This window comes from Pipistrellus hanaki (assembly GCF_964339955.1).
Source record: "Pipistrellus hanaki genome assembly, chromosome: 19".
NCBI lineage: Eukaryota > Metazoa > Chordata > Mammalia > Chiroptera > Vespertilionidae > Pipistrellus > Pipistrellus hanaki.
In genome coordinates this window covers 7,667,285-7,680,306 of record NC_140521.1, presented here as the reverse complement: position 1 = coordinate 7,680,306, position 13,022 = coordinate 7,667,285, and the positions used below count along the sequence as shown (strand labels likewise).

Sequence of the window (13,022 nt, the reverse complement as noted above, 5' to 3'; positions counted from 1 at the left end):
TCAAATGTGGACCCACTTGAACTCGGCCCTAGTCAAACTCGCCCGGGAACCTGCTCGCCTTCCGCAAGAGTTTCTGTAGGGACTTAGTTTGTAGGTGCAACGCCTTTGTCCCCACCCTCCACGACATTTTGGGGCATTCTGATTGGCTGTGGCTCTAATACGGCTTCTCTGATTGGCCAACAGCATGCCGCGAGCTTGAAGTTCCCAGGGATACGGCCCAGGGTGGCTGAGGCGCTTGGCGGGCTGTGGTGTGTCTCGGCCGGAACTCGGGTGTGTGGTGCCAGCAGTCCGGGACACCATGGCCAGTGTCCATGAAAGCCTCTACTTCAACCCCATGATGACCAATGGCGTGGTGCATGCCAACGTGTTCGGCATCAAGGACTGGGTGACGCCGTATAAGATCGCGGTGCTGGTGCTGCTGAACGAGATGGGCCGCACGGACGAGGCTGCTGTCAGCCTCATGGAGCGGCGGAGGCTCAACCAGCTGCTTCTGCCTCTGCTGCAGGTGAGGGGCCCCGCTGGCGCCTGTTCTTTCAGCAAACTTCACTGAGCACCTGCTCTGTGCCTGACATTTACTTGGATCTGGGGGTACGGGGCTCCATCTGCTAACTTTTGCCTTGGAGGACCGCAAAAAAGAAAAAGGAAAGATAATGCCACCAGCTAACACTTAATGAGTGTTTACTATGGGCCAGGTGCTTGACATGCATGGTTTTTTAAAAAAAAAAAAATATATATATATATATATATATATATATATATATATATATATATATATATATATATATATATAATATATATATATATATATATATATTTTATCAATTTTTTTACAGAGAGGAAGGGAAAGGGTTAGAAACACTAATCAGCTGCCTCCTGCACACTCCCTACTGGGAATGTGCCCACAACCAAGGTACATGCCCTTGACCGGAATCGAACCTGGGACCCTTGAGTCCCCAGGGCGACGCTCTATCCACTGAGCCAAACCAGCTAGGGCGACATGCATGTTTTTTACAGGTTCATATCTGGCTCCAGCATTTGTTGGCTGAGTGACTGGGGGAAGAGTTACCTTTTCAGGTCTTTTGGCTACACGTAGTCCTGAGTGTGTGTGTGTGTGTCACATGAATCATATTTGTACTGTATCCAACCTAGAGGATATTAATAAGTAGTAATAATGACATGAAACTAACAGTGAACATCGATTGTGTGCTAAGCATTTAACACATTTTATAGCACTTATTCATTGTGGGACTTGAGTAAGTTCTCCAGCCTATTTGGGTCCTGGTTTCTGCAAAATGGGAACAATAATAGAAACTATGTCATGGGATGGCTGTATTAAATGAGAAGATCCATGGGAAACACGTCACAGTGTGTGGCACACTAATTACTCAATATTGGCTATTTTAAGGGCACGTACCTTCCCCTATAGCAGTTGTATTCCCCCCCCCCCCCATTTATTTGTGATTATATGACTGCTGCCTCTCCCCTACTACACTATAACTTCTGTAAGGGCAGTGCTTTGTTCTATTTTTCTTCATTTAGTGCCCTGGAAGCCAAGTACAGCACCTAAATAAATATGTAGAATAAGTGAAATGTGTTATGCCCTTTTGTTTAGTTTTAAATCTCAATTAGATTGTAGTCTTTTTTAAGTTATAGATCGATTTTAGAGAAAAAGAGAAACAGATTTGTTGTTCCACTTATATGTGCTTTTATTAAATGTGCCCTGACTAGTGATTGAACCTGCAATCTTGGCATATGGGAGGGTGATGCTCTAACCTACTAAACTACCTGGTCAGGGCCAAGATTGTAGTCTTCTTGATAGCAGAGGTTACATACTCTCTGTCTCTACTGGTACTTTATATGGACTTGGACACTTAGTATGTCTGCCTATCTTACTAGGTTTTGGGAAGGACCAAATGAGATATGTTTTGAAAAAATAGGACACCTTTATTTGACTAATGTTTGCCAGTTCACATAGCACTTTGCATTATCTTACTTTATCTTTGCCACAAAAAAAGGAGATAATTATTATTATCTCCATTTTACTAAGGCTCTGGAGGCTACAAGTTCTCGTGATTACAAAACTAAGAAGGAAGGAAAGATGCATCCTTGGACTAGAGATTCAATGTATTTCCCCCCATTTTAAACCATTCCGCTGGCTATGCAATTTTCAAGTATTACTTTATCGTTTTAGATAGGTTTTTTCCCCCCCTTTTTGATTTGAGATTTCATGTTTGGAGTAATTGTTAAAGCAGAAGGGTTGATAAATGAATTCATGTTTGCTGCTGTTTATCATTCTCCCATTCTTCAAAATTTATCCATAACCTTCCTATCTTCCTTTACTCAGGGCCCAGATATTACACTGACTAAACTATACAAGTTAATTGAAGAATCTTGTCCTCAGCTTGCAAATTCAGTACAAATCAGGTAAACATTTTTTTTTCTCTAGATATGAAAAATTGTCAAAATAGATGAAAATTAGAAAAGGGCACATGTTAATTAATTATTTTTTAAAAGATATCTTTGTTCTTTTAGGTTGTTTAATTTTTTTAATGGTTAACATTAAATGTACTGCTTCAGAATTTATTTTCCCATGTGGATCTACCTTTTCCTTTTTTTAATTATTATTATTATTATTATTATTATTATTTTAAAATATATATTTTATTGATTTTTTACAGAGAGGAAGGGAGAGAGAGAGATAGAGTTAGAAACATTTATCAGTTGCCTCTTGCATCTTGCACCCCCTACTGGGATGTGCCCCCAACAAGGTACATGCCCTTGACCGGAATTGAACCCGGGACTTCTCAGTCCGCAGGCAGACGCTCTATCCACTGAGCCAAACCAGTTTCGGCTAATTATTATTTTTTTAATCCTCACAGGACATTTTTTCATTGATTTTTAGAGAGACTGGAAAAGAGAGAGAAAGAGAGAAATATTGATGTGAGAGAAACACATCAATTGGTTGCCTCTGGCATGTGCCCTGACCAGGGCCTGGCCCGAGGAGAAGCCTACAACTAAGGTACGTGCCCTTGGCTGGAATTGAACCTGGGACCCTGAGCAAAACTAGCTTAGGACTACCTTTTCTTTTTTAATTGTTGCAGAGAATTCCAATTTTATTGGCTGATGTGTTACTTTAACAAGTTTTATGATCAAGAAAACATCAGCAGTGATACTTTTCAGAATAGGTAGTGACATTTTGGCTATCAAACTTGTTTTATGTGCCACCATTTTTATGTGAAACTCTGAATTGCTTTTAAATATGTTTATTTTAGGTAAATATGAAACATGGGAAGGTGTTCAAAGGGCCTACTTAAAATATGCACCTCAATTTTCTCATTCAGAATCAAACTGATGGCTGAAGGCGAATTGAAGGATATGGAACAATTTTTTGATGACCTGTCAGATTCTTTTTCTGGAACCGAACCAGAGGTTCACAAAACAAGTGTAGTAGGTATGAAGTTCTGAGGAGAGCAGAGAATATGTTCATTGAAGTGAGCAGCTTTCTGAACAAACACAAGTTTTAATTTGTATTTATTGCTTTGCCATTTTGATCTGTGTTTAAACAATTATCTTGTGGAAAAGACAAGTTTTGTCTATGATTGACCTGGAGGGGAGGAAGGGGAGGGCTCTTGGGGTTTCTCAGCTGTTAGTCATAGTGCTCTGGGTCACTTGTCTGCATTTCATAATTTTTTAAAAAAATATATTTTTTTATTGATTTTCCACAGAGAGGAAGGGAGAGGGACAGAGAGTTAGAAACATCAATGAGAGAGAAACGTCGACCAGCTGCCTCCTGCACACCCCCACTGGGGATGTGCCCACAACCAATGTACATGCCCTTGACTGGAATCGAATCTGGGACCCTTGAGTCCACAGGCTGACGCTCTATTCACTGAGCCAAACCAGTTTTGGCTGCATTTCATAACTGTTAAGTCAGGGTCACCAACTAAACTTCTATGAAGAGAAGTAAGTAAATTTTAAGGTGAGGGCAAATGTGACATTTTAAAAAATATATATATTTTATTGATTTTTTAAAGAGAGGAAGGGAGAGAGATAGAGAGCTAGAAACGTCAATGAGAGAGAAACATCGACCAGCTGCCTCTTGCATGCCCCCTACCGGGGATGTGCCCGCAACCAATGTACATGCCCTTGACCGGAATCGAACCTAGGACCTTTCAGTCCGCAGACGCTCTACCACTGAGCCAAACTGGCTTCTGCAAATGTGACATCTTTTGATGCTTTTCTGTTGGCTTTATATCCATGCTCTATCCACCTGGCTTTTTTTCATAGTAGTATTTGTTATTCAACATCAGTTATTTATTGGTAACTTACCTCTCTCCTATATGCCAGGATGTGGACTTAAAAGATTGACATGGACCTTCTTTAAAAAAAAAAAATCTTATCTTTAGGATATGTTTATTGATTTTAGAGAAAAAAGGGTGGGGGGAGAGAGAGAGAGAGAGAGAGAGAGAGAGAGAAACATCGATGTGAGAGAGAAACATTGATTGGTTGCCTCTTGTATGTGCCCCAACCAGGGATCAAACCGCAACCTAAGAATGAGCCCTCACCGGGAATCAATACCTTTAGGTATACGGAGGACACTCCAACCAACTGAGCCACACTAACCTGGGCTGGACCTTCTTCTTCTTTCTTTTTTTATTTTTTTCCTATATTTTTTATTGATTCCAGAGAGGAAGGGAGAGGGAGGGAGAGAGAGAGAGAGAGAAACATCAATGATGAGAATCATTGATCACCTGCCTCCTTCACACACCCTACTGGGGATCGAGCCCACAACCTGGGCATGTACCCTTGACTGGAATTAAATTCGGGACTCTTCAGTCCACAGGCTGACGCTCTTTCCACTGAGCCAAGTCAGTTAGGGCTGGACCTTCTTTTTTATGGGGATGGCATTCTGGTAGGGTAGGGCCAGATGAAAAAAGTAAATAAATAAGATCATTTCATATAGTTATAATAGTCATGAAAAAAATATGTTGTGTGGATAAAGATGGTGGAGTGTGGGTGTGAGTACTGGGCCCTGAATGAGAAGAAACCAGATTTGTAAAGAGGGGGGAAGAACATCTGGGAGTAGAAGGAATAGCAATTTCAAGCGTCTCTTTTTTTATTCTTTTGAAGGAAGAATTGCAACAAGTAGTCAGCAAGTTTGTGTATCCCGATTTCATTTAATGCCTTGACCTTGTCTGTGTCTTTTGTAGGCTTATTTCTGCGTCACATGATCTTGGCCTACAGTAAGCTTTCTTTTAGCCAAGTGTTTAAACTGTACACTGCCCTTCAACAGTATTTCCAAAATGGTGAGAAAAAGACAGCGGAGGATGCTGATATGGAACTGACCAACAGAGAAGAGGGCGAAAGAAAAATGGAAAAAGAAGAACTTGATGTGTCCATAAGGTAACTTGGGTTTTTCGGACAGGGGTCCCTTTCCTGCGAAACAGCACGATAAATAACTGGAGCAAACCAGAACCTTGGCGTATCAGGACGATGCTCTAATCCACCGAACTTCCTGGCCAGGGCCTGGTTATGAGAGCAAGATTATAGTACTATTAACTCCTCCCAAAACCTCACTCGCTTGGAGTTGTCTATAAGGGCTTCTCCTCTCATGGAAATGCAGTGCAGTATGGGGTGAAGGGCCTGGCGCTGGAGCCAGCATCCTGGGTGTGAATCCTTGCTCCTTCCCTCACTTCCTGTGAGGCCGTGGGCCAGTCACTCAACGCCTCTGTGTTTCAATTTCTTGATCTGCAAAATGGGGGAGATATCACCTCCTCAGAGGGTTGATGTAGGAATTAAATGATACATTTATATAAAGTGTTTAGAAATGTTCCTGGTATGTGGCAAACATTCAACAAATATTCACCATTCTTCTTTAATTTCTCTTCTAGTTAGGTCCCCTAAGGAAGGCTTCCAGGCAACAGTATGATCTTTGTTTGAGCTACTCTACAAGCTTAAAGTAGCAGTATGTCACTTCTCTAGAAATGTTAAATTCAGACTTTTCATGTTATGGTTTGGTTTTCTCCTAAATTTATCTGATTTAATTAGGTCTAATTGCATCTTTTTGTTTTTATCCTATTCTAAGAATTCATTTGCATGTAAGCAAATGTATTTACTGTTACAGTGCATGGTTTCAGAAAATAGTGTATATTTAGTAAACTGAATTACTCACCGATATGAAAGATATTCTTTAAAAGTTATTCTAATTAAGTATTATACTTTTACTTGTTATGGGATATTTCTTTGCAAGGTATATTTTATACACTCCTTGATTCTTTTAAAAAAGAAAATTTCAAAGTTTTCTCTTTTTGTGCTTTTTCTAATGTTTTTATTGTATTACCAGAAGCTTCTTACTTTAGCCCTTTCTATTTTTTATTTTATTTTAAGTTATTGGAATGATTTTACGTATGTTTTCTTTAGGGAAATTATTTTTCTTGCCCTAGAAATTTGTATTAAAATTAGAAAGGAGAAAGTAATATTGAATAGCCTACCAATCTCCCATCTTACAATGAAATCATTCCTATTTAAAAGTGGGAACCTAACTGGCAATTTAGAAGGAAGAGAATAAATATTTCTCCTGTGTTTTTGAAAATCCACTTATTTGTGGAAGTGCAAACTGAAGTTTAGCTTCAGCTTTTCATTTGCTCGTTGTTGCCAAGGGGCAGCTCTGTGCCCTGCGGTAAGAAATCAGGCTGATAAGATTACAGCTGCAGTGGAGCCCGCTAGTCTGCACGCTGCTGTAAGCAGCTCTTCCCTGTGCTGCTGAGCGGACCCCACCTATAAGCAGAAATTCTCAGGTACTGCTTCACCTGCCAGAGATTTGATATAAATCTCCCAAATTCAATAATGTGTTCAACGAATACTTATTGAGTGCTTCCTGTGTGCCGGGCACTGTTAGGGGCTGTGCTGTCAGCGAAAAGGGGGAGTTCCTGTCCTCGTGAAGTTAGGTGGGAGGGTCAGGTAGTAGGTAGCTAAAGGAAGAAGTAGTGTAATTTCAGAGACTGTCTGTGTAGTAAGGAGATGAAGTAGGACACAAGGATAGAAAATGACTGTGGGGTGCTGTTTGGGAAGGTCTCTCTCTCTCTCTCTCTCTCTCTCTCTCTCTCTCTCTCTCTATTTAAATGTATTTTTATTAATTTCATAGAGGAAAAGGCAAGGGAAAGAGAGAGAAACATAGATGATGAGAGAGAATCATCATTCTGCTACCTTCCGCACGCCCCCACACTGGGGATTGAGCCCTCAGCCCCGGCATGTGCCCTGACTGGGAATCAGACTGTGACCTCTGGATTCATAGGTCAACAATCAATTGCTGAGCCACGTCGGCCAGTCAGGGAAGGTCTCTAGAAGACGGGGAGCTCGGCGATGAAGGAGTGAGTCCTGAGGAGAATTGCCAGAGCACATGGCAGACACAGAGCCCCCAAGTCAGGACAAGCTGACATATATTGGAGGGACAGACAGAAGGAGGGGGTGGTCACACACTTGGGAAGGGCTCAGGTCCTCATGGCCTTACTGTTCTCTGTCTCAGTCTCTCCGCCCCTGGTTTTGACCTGTCACTACATCACTCAGAAATCTCCAGAGTTTCCACACATTCTCCCCACCTGGTGTTTGAGGCCTCCACAATTGATCTTTCTGACCTTACCTTCTGTTCTCGGCTTGGATCCTTTCCAGTGTTTCCCAAACTTTTGACATATGTGTACCCCTTCTATAATTTTCGTAACACTGAGTACCCCTCGTACTCATGAGAACGTAGAATTCGGCGCAGCTAAGCACGGTGCAGTGCATATCCCCACCAAACTCCGGTGCAACGCGTACCCCCACCAGACTCTTCCCGTACCCCTGGGGGGACGCATACCACACTTTGGGAAACACTGCTACTCCAACTAGCCAGGTCTGCTTGTATGCCCCCAGGCTTTTTCCCTTTCTGCCTCTCTTATTTTCTTTTCCTGGAATGCCTTCTTTCTTCCTCATCATTTTCCTTACTCCTTACCAACTTTCCAGTTCTTCACCACTCCGGCTAGAGTGATTTTTCCCTTTTCTAAGTCCATACTCATCCTTGACATTTATTGTTTACTATCATTTAAAATATATATATATTTTATTGATTTTTCACAGAGAGGAAGAGAGAGGGATAGATAGCTAGAAACATCGATGAGAGAGAATCATCGACCAGCTGCCTCCTGCATACCCCCTCCACCGGGGATGTGCCCGTTACCAATGTACATGCCCTTGACTGGAATCGAATCTGAGACCCTTCACTCCGCAGATCGGCGCTCTATCCTCTGAGCCAAACCGGTTTCAGCTGTTTACTACCATTTTTGCATGTGGGCTGATCCTAGCCTTTACCAAGACTAGACATGTTTGCTGTAGACCATTAAGATTTTGTCCTTCTCCGCCTAGGGCCTTGATTGGTGTTTTATGCCTTGCACATACTTTAAAAAACAAACAAGAAATCCTTACTGATTGATCAATCCTATGTAACATTTAAAAATTTCCAATTATAGTGGTAGATTTGAGCCCTTTAGAGCAGTTTACAGGCTTCTTTTAAGAATCTGATGAATGCCTTGTACTGTCTCCACATTAAACATGTACATTCATTCTTACCTGGCAGGGAAGGTACCATGAGCATGAAGGTGGTTTTCCCAGGGCGAGGCTTAGCCATAGCACTCCAGAGGTGCTGACCCGTGGTCTCCCCAAATGTGGGAAACTCGACCGCATCATTTGTGGTCTCGGAGGGCTGTGTTCGTGCTGTCCACTGGACAGAAAAAAGGCAGTTTTACAAGGTCTGTGGACTCCTAGCCCATCCATGAATCCAGGTTAAGTGCCCTTGAGTTACAGCACTAGTAAGCCTAAAAGCCTGTCTGAGCTATAATTGGATTCACAAACAAGGTCTACTTGAGCCCTTTTTCTAAATGGAATGAATACCTCTTGCTTCTTAGGGCTGGCTACTTTCTCCTCCATGTGTTTGTGAGGCTCTGAGGAAGCAAAAGGAGGGTCAGTGGAGGATGGCTTGGGCCAGGAAATTTTTATTTGCTCTTCCCAAGTTTGTTAATTCACGTCGGCCACCATTGCCAGTGTGGAGCCAGAACCAAATTTGATCTTCATTTATAATAACTCTTATTTGTTTTCGCTTATAGCCATTTTTCTCTTCTCATGTATTGCCCTGTGCCCTTTATTAAAAGCTACCCTAAATCTTTTTTTGGGGAATGGGGATAAGTAAATAAATCATTTGGTACTGCTGAGTATCATGGACTTTAGAGAGAATGGGACCAGTGGTGGTGTGTCCAGTTTCATTCGGATCCTCATCTGTCTCTAACCTTTTTGTGTTCAGCTATATTTATTCCAAACCTTGGTCTTATTTTGTTTAAGGGATATGTTAAGAGAAAAGGGCTTATTGCCCAGACACTTAACTCTTTTCCATTTGAGAAGTTGGCCTGTGAAATTTTTTTCCATTTCCCTCTAGGTCACTACTATGTCACCTATCTTTGTTAGGCCTGTGTCAGGGCTGGTTCTTGGCAGCGCCAATATTTGCAAAAGCTGATCCACTGCCTTGGGGATTGTTAGGTAATATTTATTGGAAATGAAATTAGGAGAATATGAGAGCAGCTCTTCCTAAAGTGTTTGTTTTTAAAAAAATATATTTTATTGAATTTTTACAGAGAGAAAGGGAGAGGGTTAGAGAGTTAGAAACATTGATGGAAGAGAAACATGGGTCAGCTGCCTCCTGCACACCTCCCACTAGGGATGTGCCCACAACCAAGGCACATGCCCTTGACCGGAATCGAACCTGGGACCTTTCAGTCCACAGGTCGATGCTCTATCCACTGAGCCAAACCGGTTAGGGCCTAAAGTGTTTTCTGTGGGTTCTAGTGCTTCTTAGAAGTACCTCGAGCTAACCGATTGCTCCACTGCAGCTCCACGCTAGTGCTTCTTGAGAGACACTAGGAAAGGATCCTTTGTGCAAGTGAGGTCAGGAAATGGTACATTAAGGAAAAGTAAAGTTTCTTTCTGCTGGATTTCTCTAATGTGTATCATGAATTTCCAAGCAAGATAGGATATGTACACCTTTCCTCAAATTCTTTAACCTCAGAATTTTCTTAGAATATCCATTTACATATAGTTTACATGAAACAGTTTGAGATCAGCTGTAATTGACACAGAGTGCTTATACAAATACTATTCATGAGCAAATACTGATTTTATACTTATTGTAATCCTATATAGAGAAGACTTTCTTTAGTGATAAATGAGTAATATTCATACTTTGACCTCAAAACAAGGTTGTTTTAGACCGTGTGTGTATGGATTTGCCAAGTCTAGGTTTATATTAGAACATTTCTTGTTTATCAGTTCTGTTTAAGCTTCTCGGCAAGTGGTTGTTTCTTCGGTGAAGCCTCCTTTTCCTGCTTTTGAATACAACACCATCTTGACTCTGTAGCATGGAGTTAGAAACTCTTCATTCATTTATTTCCCAAAATCTGAGTGTGCCTACATTTAGCCCTGGGTATTCACATACAAATGCAGGGAAGAACAGCCCAGCTCTGCAGTGCATAGGTGCTATGATAAGCATCTAGGAGACAGTGGGAGCTCAGATAAGAAATGTCAGGAGAGCTTCTTGGAGGCTGTGACTTTTGTAATTTTGAAAGATGGATGGTGTCCATTAGTCCAATAGTAGGTGGGCAAATGGGCCCTGCAGGGTGTGGAAGCAGCAGGGACACCTTGTCCTGACAGGAAACCGGTAAGGTATTCATGAGGCCTGGGGTGTAGGTGACAAAGAGAAGGCAAAGGAAAGAGACAGGAGGTGGGATCACCCATGAAGCACTGCACCTGCCCCGCTGAGCAGTGTGGACTTTATTTTGGAGGTGATAGGGTACCACTGAAGGGCTAAAAATCAGGAATAGTGTGATAGATTTGCATGTTAGAAAGATCTGCTGAGAGCTTCGTAGAATTTAGAATTTGTGAACTTTGTCAGGTTATTCAACATCACTTTTTAAGTATGTCTTTTCTCTTCCTGAGAGGAGAGAATTAATTATAAAAGTTTTTGGCCCTGGCCAGGTATCTCAGTGGTTAGAGTGTTGTACTGATGTGCCAAAGTTGCCTGTTCAATCCCTGGTCAGGGCACATATAAGAATCAACCAATGAATATATAAATAAGTGGAACAACAAATCATTGCTTCTCTCTCTCTCTCTTTCTCTCGCTCTCGCTCTCGCTCTCTTTCGCTCCCTTCCTCTCTCCTTAAAATCAATTTAAAAAAAAAGTGTCTTAACTCTTCTGATAAGAAAATCTATTTGACTTTGTAAGCATTACCATTTTTGCTATGGTATGTTATACAATATATATTTCTGATTACCTTTGTTTTATATTTTGTAGAGAAGAGGAGGTATCTTGCAGTGGGCCTCTGTCCCAAAAACAAGCGGAGTTTTTTCTTTCTCAACAGGTATGTTAATTCTCTAATTTATCATGAACTTTAAAAAAATGTCTGACATAGTTTGTCATGGCATATGCCTGTTACGTTGGTGGGTTTATTGGTAATTCTGCATTATCCCTTGTTCTCGGCCCTCTTTACTTCACTAACAATGCTGTTACTTCCTATTTTGTAGTTTTATATTTTGATTAAAGTTATGCAGGTTCATTCAATAATGGTGCATGACTAACACAGCCAAAAAACATGACTTAGAAGACGTACTTCCCTTTTCCCAACATTTTATTATGGACATTTTCAAACAAACAAACAAAAAATTGAAAAGCATTTTACAGTGAATATCCATATACCCTTCACCTGTATTTTACAGTTAATATTTTTCTCTGTTCAACACATATCTACCCATCCTCTATCCGGCCACCATTTATTTTATTTTATTTTTTATGCATTTCAAGTTGCAGATATCAGTGTACTTCATCCTAAACATTTAAAAACCATATATTTTTATTGACTTCAGAGAGGAAGGGAGAGGAGAGAGATAGAAACTTCAATGATGAAAGAGAATCATTGATCGGCTGCCTCTTGCATGCTCCCTACTAGGGATTGAGCCCACAAGCCAGGCATGTGTCCTGATCGGGAATTAAACCCTGACCTCCTGATTCATAGGTTGACGCTCAACTCCTGGTCTCAAACATTTTTTGTTGGTGGTTTTAAGTCATACTCTCTTTTTCTCAGTAACATAAGCTAAACATTTTTCTCCCATGTTATCATATCTTCAAGCAGACTTTTGATTTTTTGCTAGATTTTTCTAGTTTTCCCTAATTTTGTTCTTAAATCTCTTTCTGCAGAAAAAAATGTAATGATCTAGCTAAAAGTGATAGGAACATGCCTACAGATGAATTTTAAACAAATTAGAAAAACTTGTCTAGCTGAAACCGGTTTGGCTCAATGGATAGAGCGTCGGCCTGCGGACTGAAAGGTCCCAGGTTCGATTCTAGTCAAAGGCATGTACCTTGGTTGTGGGCACATCCCCAGTAGCGGGTGTGCAGGAGGCAGCTGATCGATGTCTCTCTCTCATTGATGTTTCCAGCTCTCTATCCCTCTACCTTCCTCTCTGTGAAAAATCAATAAAAATATATTAATAAAAGAAAGAAAAACTTGTCTAGCTATCAAGGAGAAAATACTGCTGGATCCTCACCTTGTCCTCACTCCTTAGTACAGAACAGGTGGATTAAAGGGGCAAATGTAAATATTTAAAGCTGTAATTAAACTAGAAGGAACTACAATATTAACTTTTAACTGGTTTGTGGATGGGGAAAGACTTTCTAAACATAAAAGCTGTGGAAATAACATGTAGGAGATGGTCATTTGATTTTTTTGGCATAAAAACAAAAAATGTCTGCATGTCAGAACACGTTCTAACAAGATTAAAAGGCAAACAACAAAATGGGGAAAGTATTTGCAATAAATATGACAGTCAAAGGGTTAATCGTTTTGTTTTAAAAATCATATTTGTAAAGACTGATGATGAGACAAAGTTTGTAATATATCATTAAATGAAAAGAGGATGAAGTAAAATTATGTACTTTAACTTTGTTAAAA

The 13,022-nt window shown here is 40.7% G+C and overlaps 1 protein-coding gene across 2 annotated transcripts in view; it reads left to right on the top strand.

Annotated features, from left to right (window-relative positions):
• Positions 1-201: 201 nt before the first annotated feature.
• ANAPC5 (anaphase promoting complex subunit 5) overlaps positions 202-13,022 on the top strand; it is a 28,233-nt gene continuing 15,412 nt past the window's right edge. Inside the window, exons 1-5 of one of the 2 annotated variants that reach the window (XM_084868031.1) lie at positions 202-505; positions 2,345-2,424; positions 3,342-3,451; positions 5,211-5,403; positions 11,369-11,435. In XM_084868031.1, the coding sequence (XP_084724157.1) occupies positions 299-505; positions 2,345-2,424; positions 3,342-3,451; positions 5,211-5,403; positions 11,369-11,435 (657 nt within the window). In that variant the 5' untranslated portion in view covers positions 202-298. Of the gene's footprint in view, positions 506-2,344; positions 2,425-3,272; positions 3,452-5,210; positions 5,404-11,368; positions 11,436-13,022 lie in introns of those variants that run through there. The other variant, XM_084868032.1, reaches the window with a different exon arrangement.